General features: G+C 41.8%; 1 protein-coding gene across 3 annotated transcripts in view; it reads left to right on the top strand.

The window, feature by feature from the left end:
• Window positions 1–17556, top strand: part of pmfbp1 (polyamine modulated factor 1 binding protein 1) — a 578164-nt gene that overhangs the window by 457868 nt on the left and 102740 nt on the right. For all 3 annotated transcript variants that reach the window (XM_033035745.1, XM_033035744.1, XM_033035743.1), the window contains 3 exons: window positions 2592–2709; window positions 8303–8460; window positions 11768–12014. In XM_033035745.1, the coding sequence (XP_032891636.1) occupies window positions 2592–2709; window positions 8303–8460; window positions 11768–12014 (523 nt within the window). The remainder of the gene's footprint in view (window positions 1–2591; window positions 2710–8302; window positions 8461–11767; window positions 12015–17556) is intronic.

The raw sequence follows: 17556 nt of genomic DNA, 5'->3' as shown, positions 1-17556 counted from the left end.
CATTAAAGCCACGCTGGGTGATGCAAGGTCGCACACCGGGTTCTTGATGTTAGAGATGCCGGCGTGCGCTCGCAGAGTCCCGCGGCCATTCCAAGCCGCGCGGGGCGGTGATGTAAGGCCCCGCTCCAGGAGCTCTTCAACCCCGCAACTCGGGCGGGAGAAGTCGCCGTTGCGGGAGCCCTGAAAAGCGGTCTCCCTCCAGGGACCCGCGGGCCGTCCACCAGACCCACAGTTGCAGCCTCCGAATCTCCGGATGTCGGGCCGCAGCAGCGTCCACCACAGCCCCACCCGCTCTGGACTCGGCCAGCTCCGCGACGGTGAGGTGAGTAGTCGGCACCAGAGCCCCCGGTCTTCCTGTTGGAGGCCGCTCCTCGTTGCAGCCCCAACGACAACGGAGACCCGACAAAGAAAAGGTCGGGTCTCCCGTGCAGGGAGAGATTTAAAAGTTACCCCCTCCCCCCCACCCCCCCCCCCCCCCCCCCCCCCCCCCACCCCCCACACACATACCCCAACAAAAAATAACAAAAACTACATAAAAACATAGACATAAAATAATAAAAACGCAGACGGACTGCAGAGGCCGCTGCTGACGAGAGTCGCGCCGCCCACCTTACTTTATTCTCCAGTGGGTGCCGGAAGAGACGTTACCTTCATGGTGACCGACAGACGAGAAGACCAATCTGCTGATATCACGATTTTTTAAACCTTCATAACTTTTGTAATCTTCCATCGATCGGAACAAAACTTGGTGGCTTGGAGCAGAGGCGAACAGTGAGTAAGGTGGCAAAAAAATCCAAGCGATATAGGGTACCGTTTTTGCGCAAATTTAAAAACAACACAGACCTGTCAAGATGAGAGTTTTAGTACTAGTATAGATAGATACCGGAAATAGAAGGTGCATAAATCTTTAGAGGACATATTGCAAAGGTAGTTGGCGACATATATTAGACTTTGAACTTTATAAACTAACAGGGGTGAGTGCAAAAGAAGTGAAGTGATAATTAACATTTATTAAGCTTTGATTAAGACATAACTGTGGTATTACATCCAGATGTGGACACTGCACTGCAGGAGCAATGCAGAGATCCTTGGGAGAGTGCAGAAGGATCAACAAGGGACTTTAGCCACATAGTAAAGTTAAAGAAGTTGAGCTTATCTTTCTTCAAGTGGAGGAAATTATAAGGACATTTGATAAAGAAATAGCAAATTTCAGCAGGTGAAAGATAGATGAAGAAAAAGTGTTCCTTTCAGCTAATGGTGCAAGGACAATGGACACAATTAAAGGTTTTGAGAAAGAGACACAGGGGGAAAGCGAGGAAGAATGTTTTTTTTGCACATCAATTGGTAATGACTTGTTGCTCACTGCTCGGAGAATGGTGGAAGCTGTTTTCATCATTAATTGAAGTCATTTCATGTGCTGCTTAATAAATGCTCTTGGGTATCTAATATTCCCAATGTAATGAATAACAAAATGTTACAGAACATTTTATGCCACTAGTTTCTCAGGAAGATTACTGAGATACTAATTTTAAAAGCCTTCATGTTCATATCTCACACAAATAGAATATTATCAATTAAAATAAATGATCTTGCATAGATCATTAACTGTTCACCATCTGGTGAAATAAATATTTTTTCTCTACCTTGTTGAACATGTAAAATGTCTACAGGATTGTGATAAATGCTTTATTATTTCAATGGGAACTGCTCATTGTCGTTGGGTTCCCTCATAATACTGGATACCAGCTATGCCTAGCTGCACTTCTCGAGATTTTAAACTCAAGTCATGTAAAGACAATAAATATGACTGATGTTCATTGAATTATGTGGCATAATGCCATTTTTTTTTGTATGCTACAAGCAGGCAGTGAGGGAGAAAAGACCAAGGATCATAAGCTGAACCAGCTTATTTATCATATAGTCGTGACAATTCTGTGTATGGAGATAGAAACTCAGATGACATTCCTTTACTGTATGAAATTGAACATACACTATTGCTCATCAAATCATTCTTGGATTCCAGAATGTTGCACAAGCTAATAGCTAGAACTCTGAACATTTTAATGTCAAGATTGCCTTGCTTTACGATATCTGAAAATATTTTCTAAGAAACCAAATCAGTATTTATTTATCAGAAATAAAATAAATGGTTGGTAATGATTTCAATTCATCTGCTTTTTCTTAAGCCAGGTCATTTCTTTCCTGGAATGTTCCAAAATTTGATTTCAATTCTTAACAATGTCCATTCAGAAATAAAAGGGAGGATATGATCCTTATTGTGTCTGATTTCCGTGGACAGAAATAGAAATCCGAGCCCACTGCCAGACTCAACTCATTATCAGGAAATAAACGAGATGTGTGCATATGTGCATTACGATGGGAGTAATACTAACTCCATTATTTTTGAGACAATGTCTCAGGAGTTGGAAACAAATCACTTTAGCAAAGTGAGACGGGTGAAATCTGCAATTTTTTAAATCTTTATTTCTAGTTCATCCAATTGCTATGGTTTTGTTCAACTGTTCGAGTTGAGTAAAGATGGTGAATTATTACCCATCAAGTCATTTTTTTTTTTTAATTTGTACTTCCAGGATTTTGCACAAGCCAATACTCAGAACACTGAACATTTTCAGGGAATCAAAAAATATCAAGATGCAGCGCAAAAATTGAACCTTCAGCTAAATGCTGTAACAGAACAAAAGAATAATGGTGGGTACACAAAATTGCTGGGGAAACTCAGCGGGTGCAGCAGCATCTATGGAGCGAAGGAAATAGGCGACGTTTCTGGCCGAAACCCTTCTTCAGACAAAGAATAATGGTAATGTCCTCCTTGTCAATCGTTTTTCTCTCTGTAGAAAGAGAACTTAGAAAAGGCAATGGCATGCATTGAAACTCTGGGAAAGCACTGCAGTGTGTCTGTTTCCTGCAGGTAAGGGCTGTGGGATGCCATAGTGATTTTAAACAGGAAACTTCATTTAAACAAATCTGGCTCACTTCTTGCCTGGAATACACATGAAGAGAGTGCACAACTAGCAACAAATGAAAATCAGTATGGCCCTTGGCTGACAATTGGTTTCCTGTTAAGTGACCAGGAGACTATTTTGGGAACAAGCAGTTTTTCAGAGTTTAAGGTAGACGGCTGTTACTAGTTGTTCTGGTCCCATGAAGAAAAGATTAATATCTACCTTATGTTTGACTTACATCTACCTTGTGTTTGATTTATATCTATCTTATGCTTCTGCCTGCATGGAAATTACGGCATGATGGAGGACAAGAAGGTTTGGGGATGTAAGGAAGAAGCAGATGGACACAAAAAGCTGGAGTAACTCAGCGGGACAGGCAGCATCTCTGGAGAGAAGGAATGAGTGATGTTTCGGGTCGAGGACCTTCTTCAGACTGATGGCAGGGGAGTGGACGGGACAGAGATAGAATGTAGTCGGAGACAGTAAGACTGATGGGAGAACTGGGAAGGGGGAGGGGATGGAGAGAGAGAGAAATCAAGGGCTATTTGAAGTTAGAGAAGTCAGTGTTCATACCGCTGGGGTGTAAACTAGCCAAGCAAAATATGAGGTGCTGTTCCTCCAATTTGCGCTGGGTCTCACTCTGACAATGGAAGAGGACCAGGACAGAAAGGTCAGATTGGGAATAGGAGGAGGAGTGCTGAGCAACCGGGAGATCAGGTAGGTTAAGGCGGTCTGAGCGGAGGTGTTCAGCTAAACGATTGCCGAGCCTGCATTTGGTCTCGCCAATGTACAGACGTTGACACCTGGAACAGCAGATACAATAGATGAGGTTAGAGGAGGTGCAGGTGAACCTCTGCCTCACCTGGAAAGACCGTGTGGGTCCTTGGATGGAGTCGAGAGGGTGGGGTAAAGGGACAGGTGTTGCATCTCCTGCGGTTGCAGGGGAAAGTACCTAGGGAGGGGGTGGTTTGGGTGGGAAGGGACGAGTTGACCAGGGAGTTGTGGAGGGAGTTTTTTAGGTGAGGCAGAGATTCACTTGCACTTCCTCCAACCTCATCTACTGTATCTGCAGTTCCAGGTGTCAACTTCTGTACATCGGCGAGACCAAGCACAGGCTCGGCGATCATTTAGTTGAACACCTCCGCTCAGTCCGCCTTAACCTACCTGATGTCCCGGTTGCTCAGCACTTTAACTCCCCCACCCGCACTTTAACTCCAGCCTCCTGCATTGTCAGACTGAGGCCCAGCGCAAATTGGAGGTACAGCACTTCATATTTTGCTTGGGTAGCTTACACCCCAGCAGTATGAACATTGACCTCTAACTTCAAATAGCCCTTACTTTCCCTCTCTTTCCATCACCTCCCCCTTCCCAGTTCTCCCACCAGTCTTACTGTCTCCGACTACATTCTATCTCTGTCCCACCCACTCCCCTGACATAAGTCTGAAGAAGTCTCGACCTGAAACGTCATTCATTCCCTCTCTCCAGAGATGCTGTCTGTCCCGCTGAGTTACTCGAGCTTTTTTGTGTGTACCTTCGATTTAAACCAGCATCCTTGCAGTTCTTTCCTACCTTCCTGGCATCAAGGGGAAATATTTATCAATTATCTTCCTTCTCACCTAACATCAGAAATAAGAGTATTCATTAATGATGGTACAATATTTAATTGAACTCGTAATATCTCAGCAAATGAAGCAGTTTGTATCTGCATGCTGAAATAACTAGTCGACATGGGCTCTGCACTCAGTTAAAAAATTATGCCACAGGGTGCCAAGCAATTACTTCCTCCAGAACCTATTGATTTTTAATCTCATTATCATAATCAAAACTTCAAACAATAACACCTTAGGACAGATTGGCCAACCCAGGTACATAAATACTGAGGACTGGGTGGGAGGAGCAATGACTTCTTCCCACCCTGCCTCTGCACTTTGTGTCTTTTTTTTGTAAACCAGCATTTGCAGTTCCTTGCCTCTGCATAAATACTGTTTGTAAGAGCAGGTCAGAGGTAGGGTACCCTTTGTTGAATGACCCAGTTCCCTATGCCTCAAAGAATTTTCAACTTCTACAAAACCGGCATAGGCTGTGGGCCGAGCATCAAAAATGTGTCTGGAAATCAGTTTTCGTGACCCAAGTCACAGAACTACATGAAATTTTCCACAGATTTAGATGAAATATAATTGAGAAGGATGTCATAACTCGTCATTGCCAAAAGTTGCACATTAATTAATTAAACTAATTAGAAAATTAGATCGGGGAAGTAAGCGCCATCTAGTGGTCAATGCCCATATTACACCATGGGCAGCCTATTTCCGTGTTGCAGTCCATTTAAACTTTATATTATTATACCAATATATATATATATATATATATATATAACTTGTAAATATGACTAATCATATATAATTAAGTATAATTATATTATATAAAAATAATATGATGAATATAATTGTGAGCGTTTTTTTAATGACACTGTCGCAGAGGTCCTGCTCCTGAACCAGCCTAATTAATGGGTTAGGGCAGTTCTTGTGGGTTCCTCCCATTACTGAACCCCACTGACTGCCAGGGAGTATTTTACATCTTTTCATGTTTTATATTATGTAAGACAATATCGACATATCAATGAGGAAATTAAACATGTATGCATGTCCAGGTAGATGGGATGGCAAATCTGCAAATTATCAAATTAGTGTTCATTAAAGCACAGTGCATGTGAAGAGTGGAGGGGCAGAAGCTGCAGAAAAAAAATATCTCATAGTCATTAAGTGTGCATGGACTTCAATTCATAAAATTTCAACCTCCTCTTAATGTTAATGAGAATAACAATAGGTTACTACCATAGATAAATTAGTTCAAGTTCACATACACCAATTCATTTCTACAGAAACATCAACCATTTCTGACCATTTCTCACTCCAATGGAAGCCTATAAAGTGCGATCAATATCCCTCTGTTTTTCTCCCGTGGTCGGGGCCTGGAAATTGGCTGCTGCAGACGGCACTATGTACAGCCTCCCCCCCCCGCGGAGATGATCCAAACACACCCCGCGGTTCCGCGTTCGCGAATCGGACGCTTCTTAATTGAGACCGCGGCTTAACTATATTAAGTACCTAGGCCCCGCGGTCGGAGCACTTTTTCCCAGTAAGTTATCGCAGGCAGCTCCGAAATTAGATGTCAAAGACTTATTACACTACAACAAGCTGGCATTAGTGAAAATGTTTAATTTACCTTGTGTTATGGATACACATAGTTTAGGCCCTCAACTTCATGAATGAGTGAGTGAATGAATTAATGAATGAGTGAATGAATGAATGAATGAATGAATGAATGAATGAATGAATGAATGAGTGAATGTAAGCCTCCAAATCTCATTTGTTCACATTATAAAAGGGTGCAATTAAATTAATTTAAGTCCATACAGATTAATTTTCATAAATTCAGACTTTAGATCTTACCTTTCAGTTTGAGTTGATTCACAAAGTTTCACTGGTTTCACTACTTTGTGTTGCAGCATCTCAGCCGGGACTGCTTTCAAGACTTTCTTCCACTCTATCCACTTAGCAGTACATTCTTCAGACTTCTTAATGCTTTTCTCACTAAATTCAATTACCCTGCTGCAAGTTTCCACGACATGTATTCCACAGAACTAGAAAGAGCCTTCATCGGAATCTCCAGTAAAACAGGCATCAGTGAAGTCCTCTCAGCCATGTTGTGTGCTCCCTGCCTAGCTAGCCTGAAACAAAGCGCGTGATTGGCCAACTGGCATACAACTCAATGTTAAACGTGCTTTCATTGGACTAAAAATACCCGAAAATTTTCTGGTTTTTCTCTAATTTAATAAAAATGTGCAAGTCTTGTCCATGACGAATTTCAGGGGTGATTTATATAATATTTTTACACGATATGTGAAAATTTCATGTAGTTCTGTGACTTGGGTCACGAAACACTGGAATAAAGCTCCTCGGCCCACAGCCTAGCAGTAATGCAGTGGAGTACTTTCCACTTGCCAGGATGAGTGCAGCTCCAACACTTAAAAGCTCGATTCAGACAAAGCAGCCCATTTGGTTGGTACCCCATCTGCCAAACTATTTATTTTCTCTGTCACTTGCACACTGTGGCTACAGTTTCTACAACCTAAGAAACATACTGCCATCACTCTGACAGCATCTCCCAATCTGTAAGCTGTTCTATCTGAAAGGATAAGGAGAGTAAGCAGATGAGAATACCACTTGAAGGTTTCCTCCGTCGTGGGAGTGCCTTCAACACAACTGCAGTGGTTCAACCAAGGTAGCTCACCTTCCCATTGCCAATTGCTGAAGTGCAATAATTGCCGTCCTGGTTAGTGGCAAACAGGTCCTGGCCAATGAATAAATATCATTTTTAAATCTAGGTTGTTTCATATCAAAATTCATCAAGTGTATTATCTTTAAATATGTGTAAATAAGAGGACTTTCCACCTTGGAGCAGGATTGATGCCAGATTGTTGTCCTTCCTCAGTTAAAACCAGAGGTGAATGGGTTCAATAACATATTTAACATCCCCTTACCCAACCCCACCCATTTTTGCAAGTTAAATTGTTTCTCAGTATTACTCCAGAGATGTAAACAATGTCATTAAACATGAATACTTTTGATGTATAATAATTACATTGAATGATCACAAATAAATCTCTGGTTCCCATTGTATACGTTTTTTTAAGAATTGTTGCCGCATATTTAACAGCTGTATTCTCCACTCATTGCTACATAATGAAATCAGGAAAAAGTTGGCGATGTAATGGAATGCTCTTTACCTGCATGGAATGCAGTTCTAATAACACAAAGGACATTTCGTAGCTTTCAGGACAAAGTAAAATACATACTTTGCTCCTCATCTACTACCTTTAACAGTGACTTCCTTTAATCACTGATGATCCTGGACTACAGTGTATACCATATCCTAATGCACTGCAGCAATTCATGAAGGCTTCCACAGCATATCCTAAACTTGTGATCTTTATTGATTACAAGGTGCTTGGGAACGTACGTATTTGCAAGCCACTTTCCATACTTCATTGAAGTAGTTTTCTAATGATCCTTTATGGTCACAGAAGATTTGCAGATGTCTTTTTTGCCTTATGCTGGAAAAAAGAAATCAAACTGATTAAAGGATTTCAGATATTCCCCATCCTGTAATCAATATTGTGTCCCTCTTCTATTACAATGCTCGTTTCAATATTTTTCCTGCTGATTCTTTTCTCAACTGCTGTTTTGAAAATATGTATGTGAGAATACATCACTTATGATTGTGCCAAACTCTTTCAAAACGTTCAGTAACATTTTAAACTTTAACCTCACTTAAAGAGCTAACACATTTGGAGAAGATTGTCCAAAGCTTGCAACTTGACAAGGCATCTGATTTACAAAAATACCAAATGGAGATGACCCGGCTGGAACAACAGATCATGAAACTGGAAAATGATCTCCGCAACTGTCAAAAACTATACAACCAGCAAGGGCAGGTAAGCAGAGTTAATACGGTTATTCCAGTTAGCTACTCTGAAATGAACATAGAAAGTAATACATTGAAATGAAAAAAAAAACTATTATTTGAAACTGCAAAGAGGTAAAACTGTATCTCCTGACCTAGGCAATACATTTCACTGGTTGCATTCGCGAATCCATGTCAGTATTTTCCCCCAGGCCAACCACCTTCAGCATGGAAGTTGTAAGTACACTCAGCAGGCTCTGGTGATGGGGAAGCCGCACTGTTTCTATGCCCAACATCAGACTCCTGAAACAAGCAAATTCCAGAGAGTCAGGGGGCAGATGCGAGTGCAGTCGCTGTTATTGAGGAGAAAGTGCTTAGAAAGCACTGAAAGTGGATAGGACACCTGGACCAAATGGACGACACCCCAGGGTTCTGAAAGAGATAGCTGAAGAGATTGAGGAGGCATTAGTAATGATCTTTCAAGAATCATAAAAGTCAGGAATGGTTCCAGGAAACTCACAAATGTAACTCCACTGTTTATGAAGGGAACAAGGCAAAATAAAGGAAATTATAGGCCAGTCAGTCTGACTTCTGTAGTTGTTAACATTATTGAGGATGAGGTTTCGGGATACTTGGAAGCACATGATAAATTAAGCCAATGTTAGCATGGTGTTGTTAAGGGGAGAGATCTTGCCTGACAATTGGTTGGAGTTTTTTGAGGAGGTAACAAGCAGGGTAGACAAAGGAGAGTCATAGGATGTTATTTACTTGAATTATCAGACCTTTGATAAGGTGCTGCATGGGAGGCTGCTAAACAAGATAGGAGCCCATGGTATTAGAGGCAAGGTACTAGCATGGATAGAAGATTGGCTGTCTAGCAGAAGGCAAAGTGTGGGAATAAACGAGGCCTTTTCTGGTTGGCTGCCGATGATTAGTAGTGTTCCATAGAGGTTGGTGTTGGGTCTGCTGCTTCTCGCATTACATTTTAATGATCTGGATGATGGAATTGATGGTTTTGTGGCCAAATTTGTGGATGATATGAGGATAGGCGGAGGGGCAGATGGTGTTGAGGAAGCAGGGAGGCTGCAGAAGGACTTGGACAGGTTGGGAGAGTAGGCAAATGGAATAACAGCGTAGCAAACTATACAGACGTGCACTTTGGTAGAAGGAATAAAGGTGTAGACTACTTTCTAAGTGGGAGAGGATTCAGAAATTAGCGGTGCAAAGGGACTTGGGAGTGCTGGTGCAGAGTTCCCAAAAGGTTAATTTTCAGGTTGAGTTGGCAGTAAGGAGGGCAAATGCAAGGCTAGCGTACATTGTGAGGGCACTAGAATATAAAAACAAGGATTGAATACTGGGGCTCTGTAAGGCACTGGTGAGGCCACATTTGGAGTATTGTGAGCAGTTTTAGCTGAGGAAGGATGTGCTGGCTTTGGGGAGGGTACAGAGGAGGTTTATGAGGATGATCCTGGGACGATTGGGTTAATGAATGAGGAGCGTTTGAAGGCTCTCGGCCTGTACACTCTTGAGTTTAGAAGGATGAGAGTTGATCTCATTAAAACCTACTAGATGATGAAAGGCCAGGAAAAGAGTTTCCAGTAGTGGGACAGTCAAGAACCAGTGGACACAGCCTCAGAATGATAAAAACATACCTTTAGAATGGAGATGAGGAGGAATTTGTTTAGCCAGAGGGTGGTGCATCGATGGAATTCATTGCAATAGGTGACTGTGAAGGCCAAGACATTGGGTATTTTTTAAAAGGAGATTGATAAGTTCTTGATTAGTAAGAACGTCAAGGGTTATGTCATGAAGGCAGAAGAATGGGGTTGAGACGGAAAAATAGATCAACCATGATTGATTGGCGGAATACACTCAATGGGCTGAATGGCCTAATTCTGCTCCTATCTCTTATGTTCTCTGCCAAGACAAGCGGACAAAGTTTACAATTCAAGGATATTCTCGAAACTTTCTTAAACAGAGTACAGGGGAGCACAACAAAAATGCCAAACGGAGTGCATCACCATCTGCACTATGAGAGGAGATGCTGCCCCATCAAGAACCTGCAGACCCACCTATGACTCAATCTGCAGATCCCACATTGGCCTCATCAATCACCTTAATCACCTCAAAACCCACCCATTCAGATTGGAGTCATCGTCCTCCCTTAGAGACTATCTAAAATGATTTATTGTGATATTATTGGAGGTGGAATTTAACTTCCATGCATTACAGTGGCGTTTAGCACAATGTACATAAGAAAAAAATCTACTCAAATGTCTTCCCAGCCAACACAGATATAAACACAATATTGCAATACATTTGAGAATATTTTCAATACATTAATTAATCTTAATGAACGTAGATTTAAAATAATTCCCTCATATTAATGCTAGCTGCAAATACAAAGAAAATATGGAGATTTACAAGGATGTATTTTAGTCCCAAAGGCAGAATCTCTCCTCTACGTGTTACCAATGAGTGGGGTCAATCTGCCTGTGGTTGCCAGTGCTTTCATTAGTCCAGTTGCTGGAAAACCGGCTGCATAACTAATTTATTCAGGATTCTAACCTCTTTAGCAATGTGTGTTGCCCTCCCTTGAGAGTTATTCTAATCCAGCCTTTGCTTATCTAATGATGTGGAAAAAGTCATTAGCAATTTAGCATAAACATTGGTCAAAGCTGATAGGAGCTTGAGGCAATTTGTGACTGATTTGCTATCCTAAAAGTTTCATTTATAATTACCCAGTAATGTAATACAGTGGGAGTTTTGTGGCGTGAAATAAAATTAACACACGGTGTGCTTTTTAAAAAAATATATAGTTTTATTATATACAATAACTTAGTTGGAATGAAAATATTCTACTTACATTTCAGAAACCTAACTGAATATTACGATAAAGGACACGTGACAAGAGGAAAAACTAATAATCAAACCTTTCTGTTTAATAAGGCCTTCTTATTAAAAATGATTAATAGCTTTTTGTTTTAAAATGTCGGCTTTCAACATAATCTCAGCCGCAAAATTTATTTCAATCATTCCTATTAAGTTAATGAATTTGCTGCTGTTGGTTCATATTTCAGGGCCATAAGTTAGATCTGCTGGTGGGAGCCTTCATCATCAGCCTAGAGATGTATTCTTAATTCAGTTCTTCAGTGGTAGATATGGTGTTTGATGATGTATAGTCACTTTGATGTTTCTTATTTAAGCTTTAATGCAGCCTCTGATGGGTACGATCAACTTTTGATCCAAGTGATTAAGCACAGGTTTTGGGCTGCTTAAATAATGCTCTTAGAAGTGAATTTCCACTGTACACACACTCACCATGGTTTCTTCCAAAGGCAATACAGAAGAGAGATGACCTCTTGAGAAAGTCCGAAGCCGACCTGCTCCAGGCTCGTGATTGTATCAAAGGGAAGGTAAGAGAAATTGAGAAACAAGGCAGCGTGGTGAAAGCCCTAACAATGGATCTTCAGAGGCTGGAAAAGGAAATGCAGCAAAAAGAAAATGATAACAATACCATCAAGTCTGAGAGAGAGCACCTGAAACAGGAACTACAAAAGACCAACAAACAATGTAGAGAATTCGGTAAGGCATGCTGGAATTTGGTGGAATGTTTCACACTGTAAAATTTATGATGCAATATCTCATTAACATACTACATATTTATTCCAAGGTAGACAAAAATGCTGGAGAAACTCAGCGGGTGAGGCAGCATCTATGGAGAGAAGGAATAGGCAATGTTTCGGGTCGAGACCCTTCTTCAGTCGTGAGACTCCTCTTCAGTCTGAAGAAGAGTCTCGACCCGAAACGTATGGAAACTTCTCTCCATAGATGCTGCCTCACCTGCTGAGTTTCTCCAGCATTTTTGTCTACCTTCGATTTTTCCAGCATCTGCAGTTCTTTCTTAAATATATTTATTCCAAGTTGCTTGTCAAAAATATCTGTTTTGTTATTGCTACATCTGGATTATTTAATTACACCTTACATTTCCCAGAAGTTTTTTTTTCTGCGTGCTTATTTTTAAATGACTTAAGGTTCTGCTTGCAAGTTTTTCATTATTTTTTCCACTTCAGCGAATTAATCAATTTCTAAAACAGTTCATACCTAATATCTCTCTGCAGCAACCTAATCTTGCTACATTTATCAGTGACACAAGTGAAAGGCCAGACTTAGTCAGGAAAGCCAGCCAGCAAACTTCTGGAATGCGCAGTTAACACAAAAATCCAGCAGATGCCTCACTAGCATCTCATCCTCCAGCTTCTTTCAGAATGTATTAAGTCTTATGAAGTTGCAACCCTGTAATTCTGTAATTATAGATCTTGACTACATCAAATAGTGACCAGTCAGATCATTCCAGTCTAAATATTCTTCAAACAATTTGGTAAATCATTATTACTACTAAAGAAATTTGCTTGTACTGAAAGTTTACTTTAAGAAGGGTGAAATATGATTCTTTCTGTTTATATGGGGGGCTGTACATTCAGGAGGGGAGAGATTAGAGTAAGTAAGGGGAATGGAAAAATTGAGGCGTTGATGTCTACTCACTCTACACCTCCATCCCCCACCAGGAGGGTCTTAAAGCCCTCTGTTTCTTACTCGGCAGAACCAACCAATCCCCGTCTACTAATACTCTCCTCCACCTAGCGGAGCTGGTCCTTTGACTCCTCCCATTTCCTCCAAATCCAAGGCGTATCGCCGAACAATCCTTATTCGAGGCGTACTGTGGCCCTACCCCCAAACTCTACCTCCGCTGCATTAACGACTGCATTGGTGCTACCTCCTGCACCCATGCAGAACTCACTGACTGCATCCATTTCACCACAAATTTCCATCCGGCATTCAAATTGACCTGGATAATTTCCGACATCTCCCTACCGTTTCTAGGCCTCACTATCTCCATCGCAGGTAAAAGACTACTGACCAACATCTACTACAAACCCACTGACTCCCATGGCTATCTGGACTACACTTCTTCCCACCCTGCTTCCTGTAAGGACTCTATCCCCTACTCCCAATTCCTCCGTCTACGCCGCATCTGCACCCAGGATGAGGTGTTCCACACCAGGGCATCAGAGATGTCCTCATTCTTTAGGGAACGGAGGTTCCCCTCTTCTATTATAGATGAGGCTCTCACCAGGGTCTCCTCTATATCCCGCAGCTCCGCTCTCACTCCCCATCCCCCCACTCGTAACAAGGACAGAGTCCCCCTTGTCCTCACCTTCCACCCTACCAGCCATCGCATACAACAGATAATCCGACGACATTTTCACCACCTCCAACGGGATCCCACCACTGGCCGCATCTTCCCATCTCCTCCCCTTTCTGCTTTCCGCAGAGACCGTTCCCTCCGTAACCCCCTGGTCAATTTGTCCCTTCCCACCCAAACTACTCCTTCCCCGAATACTTTCCCTTGCAACCGCAGGAAATGCTATACTTGTCGCTTTACCTACCCCCTCGACTCCATCCAAAGGACGCAAGCAATCTTTAGAGGTGAGGCAGAGGTTCACCTGCACCTCCTCCAACCTCACCAATTGCATCCGCTGTTTCAGGTGTCAACATCTCTACGTCGGCGAGAACAAGCACAGGCTTGGTGATCGCTTCGCCCAACACCGCTCAGTTCGCACTTTTTTTCTTTTAATTTCAAAATACACTTAATTCGAGAAATAAATATATACAGTACATGATCATTACAAAACTCTATCCGACATTCTCGGAGGCTATACATACATTCAATACAGTTTCCCCAAATCACAATTTTACCTCACACCTTTGCCACTCATGTGGCCCACTGGCGTGGAATCCCTTCCCTTATTTTGAGGGGCGTCTCCATCACACCCTGCCCCCCATGTTCAGCAGTGGAAAGAACCTAGACTGTGGTCCTCTCCCACCGAGCCTCTGCACCAAGCGTCAGTGCGTCCCTCAGCACGTACTCCTGCAGTCTGCAGCAGGCCATTCGGCAACATTCCCTGACGGACATCTTGCTCCGCTGGGTAGTCGCACTAACAGTTCGCACTAACCAACCTGATCTCCCGGTGGCTCAGCACTTCAACTACCCCTCCCATTCCGAATCCAACCTTTCTGTCCTGGGCCTCCTCCATGGCCAGAGTGAGGCCCAGCACAATTTGGAGGAACAGCACCTCATATTTCGTTTGGGTAGTTTACACCCCAGTGGTAAGAACATTGACTTCTCCAATTTCTTATAGTCCCCCTTTCACCTCTCCTTCCCAGCTCTCCCACAAGCCTTCTGTCTCCGCCTCTTCCTTTCTTTTTCCAGCACCCCCCCCCCCCCCCAACATCAGTCTGAAGAAGGGTCTCGACCCGAAACGTCGCATATTCCTTCTCTCCATAGATGCTGCCTCATCTGCTGAGTTTCTCCAGCATTTTTGTCTATCTCCTAATTAAAGGTACACACACTATCTTGCCTTCTTCACAATAGACCCAGGTGCTCTGCAGTTGGTAAGAATCAAAAAAACGGCAAATGTTGGAAACACAAAATAAAAACAAAAAAGTATGGAAACACTCAGCAGATCAGGCGGCATCAATGGAAAGTTTGGGCTAATTAAATAATGCCGGTAAAAGCATATTTCTGTTATAATACTCTGCAGTTAATGTTTTTCTTTCCATAAATGCTAACCAACCTGTTATGTTCTTTGCAGCATTTTCCATTAGTCCCCTGAAGGGTGCTGCACTATGCACACATTAACAGCATTAACAGCCCTTTCCTATATCCAGAAACCCAGGCTCAATCGTTTAGAAATAAGCAACTGTTCTATTGTCAACACTGCTTTTCTTATGTTGCAACTCCCACAGCAGTGATATAGCCTTGATCAAAGTTACAATATACTTATTAACAATAGTGTAATTGTCAATTCTGGTTCTTGATAAACTCCTGTGATTAAGCTGGAGAGAGTGCGCAAAAGTTTTTGCCTGGACTGGAGGGCTTGCGTTAGAAGGAGAGACTGGATAATCTAGGACTATTTTCCCTGGATGGAATGCGATTGAGTGGTAATGTTACAGAGATTTGTAAAATCATGAAGGACATAAATAAGGTGAATGACCAATCCTTTTCCCAGGCTGGAGGAGTCTAAAACTAGAAGGCGTAGGTTTAAGGTGAGATTGAAAGGGAACTGAGGGGGTACGTTTTCAAACAGTGGATGATGAGTATATGAACATGCTGCCAGAGGAAATGGTCATGGAGGCTACAATTACAACTCTTTCAAAATATTTGGGCAACTGATTAGAAAATGTGTCATTGATGTAGGGATTCATATTCAATATCATGAGCACCAGACCGGGATGATGAAAAGCTTCTCAAGTGCTCAACTTGAATTAATCTTTGCCAGTGATGGATAGCCTTTTGGGATCAAATGGAGAAGTGGTCTTAAAGTCTGCCCTACTCTAATGTGAGTGGTTCAATTAAGCTTCTGGTTAAAGATAATCCAAGAGTGTTCATAGTGAAGCAATTGAAATGGTCAGGAGAATGGCTGGGCTTTCAATTGTTGAAGAAAGTCTGTCTGCCGGTAATATGTTAAAAATTGTACTTTTCACTTGTCAATGGAAAGTCTTGAATCTTGATACTTCACTTCCTACTCATTTCGACTGGACGGGCTGTTCCATTATTGGAGAGGTAATGAAGGGAGCTTTAAACCGTAGAAACATTGATATATTGAAGGAGCATTATAACAAATTATCTGTAAGCAGTTTACTTGAGAGTAGATTTCACTTCATGGCACTATTAACTACTTCATCTATCATCAACTAATGAGGAAGAGGCTAATAAAATAACAGGAAGTCACCAAAGAACATAGACCAACTAGTTATGAATACAGAAGTTGTAGTGGATAGCATTTAAATAGTAAGGTCATCCACTTTGGAATCAAGAAAGACAAATCAAAATATTCTCTTAATGAAGAGATCTGGACTTACAGAAGAGAATAAAGCTAATGGAATGGTAAAAAAAGTAATGAAAAGGACAAATTAAATTGTAACCTCTATGTCAAGCCAATATATATAGAAAACTACTTCTCACTGTAGTGAAATTGGCCTTATACCAATTTTTGGCCTTTATTGACATTTTATGTTCGTCCTTTTTCATACATATGTAAAAATCCAACCAAATGTTGATCATTATGACAACAGTCCTCTCCTACAGATATTCTTTCTACTTATCTGTAGAACTGCAGATGCTGGTTTAAATCAAAGATAGACTGAAAATGCTGGAGTAACTCAGTGGGTCAGGCAGCAACTCTGGAGAGAAGGAATGTGTCACTTTTCGGGTCGAGAAGTCTCGACCTGAAACGTCACCCATTCCTTCTCTCCACAGATGCTGCCTGTCCCGCTGAATTACTCCAGAATTTTGTGTCTGTCTTCATTCTTTACAGTCTTAGATAATAACCTCTTACTCAACACATCAAAAACTCACGAACTCATCATTGATCTCAGACGTAAGGCACAACCCAAGACCCCCCTACTCATCTCAGGCGAACCCATATCCACCACTGACTCATTCAAATTTCTTGGCACTCACATAAGCAATAACCTCAAATGGAAAATCAATTCAAATCACATCTACAAAAAAGCCAACCAAAGACTCTTCTTCCTCCGCCAGCTCAAGAAGTTTAGAGTAAGGAAACACCTCCTAATCAAATTCTACACAACCATCATCCAAAGCATGCTCACTTCATCAATTACAGTCTGGTTCAGCAGTTTAGACACTCACTCCCGTAATAAATTACAACGCATAGTTAACAAAGCATCCAAAATCATCAGCACTCCCCTTCCATCAATAGAATCACTCCATCACAAACGGTCTGTGTCAAGGGTGAAGAAAATCATCTCTGATCCCTCCCACCCAGCTCACCACATCTTCCACCTGCTGCCATCAGGAAGGCGCTACAGCTCACTGTCCGCCAAGACATCTCGATTTAAAAACAGTTTTTACCCACACGCAATCCGAATTCTGAACACACTATGATAACAGCACATATCCTCCCCATGCATGTACTGTATATTGTATGATGTTGTGTTTTATGTTATGTTTGACGGGAATCAGCCTACCTTGTAACATCCTGTACTGAACCTGAATTCCACCAGCTTGACTGTGTGGTCATTAAATAATCTAATCTAA

The sequence above is a fragment of the Amblyraja radiata genome, chromosome 17 (genome assembly GCF_010909765.2).
Source record: "Amblyraja radiata isolate CabotCenter1 chromosome 17, sAmbRad1.1.pri, whole genome shotgun sequence".
Taxonomy (NCBI): domain Eukaryota; kingdom Metazoa; phylum Chordata; class Chondrichthyes; order Rajiformes; family Rajidae; genus Amblyraja; species Amblyraja radiata.
This window is presented reverse-complemented; position numbering and strand designations above follow the sequence as displayed.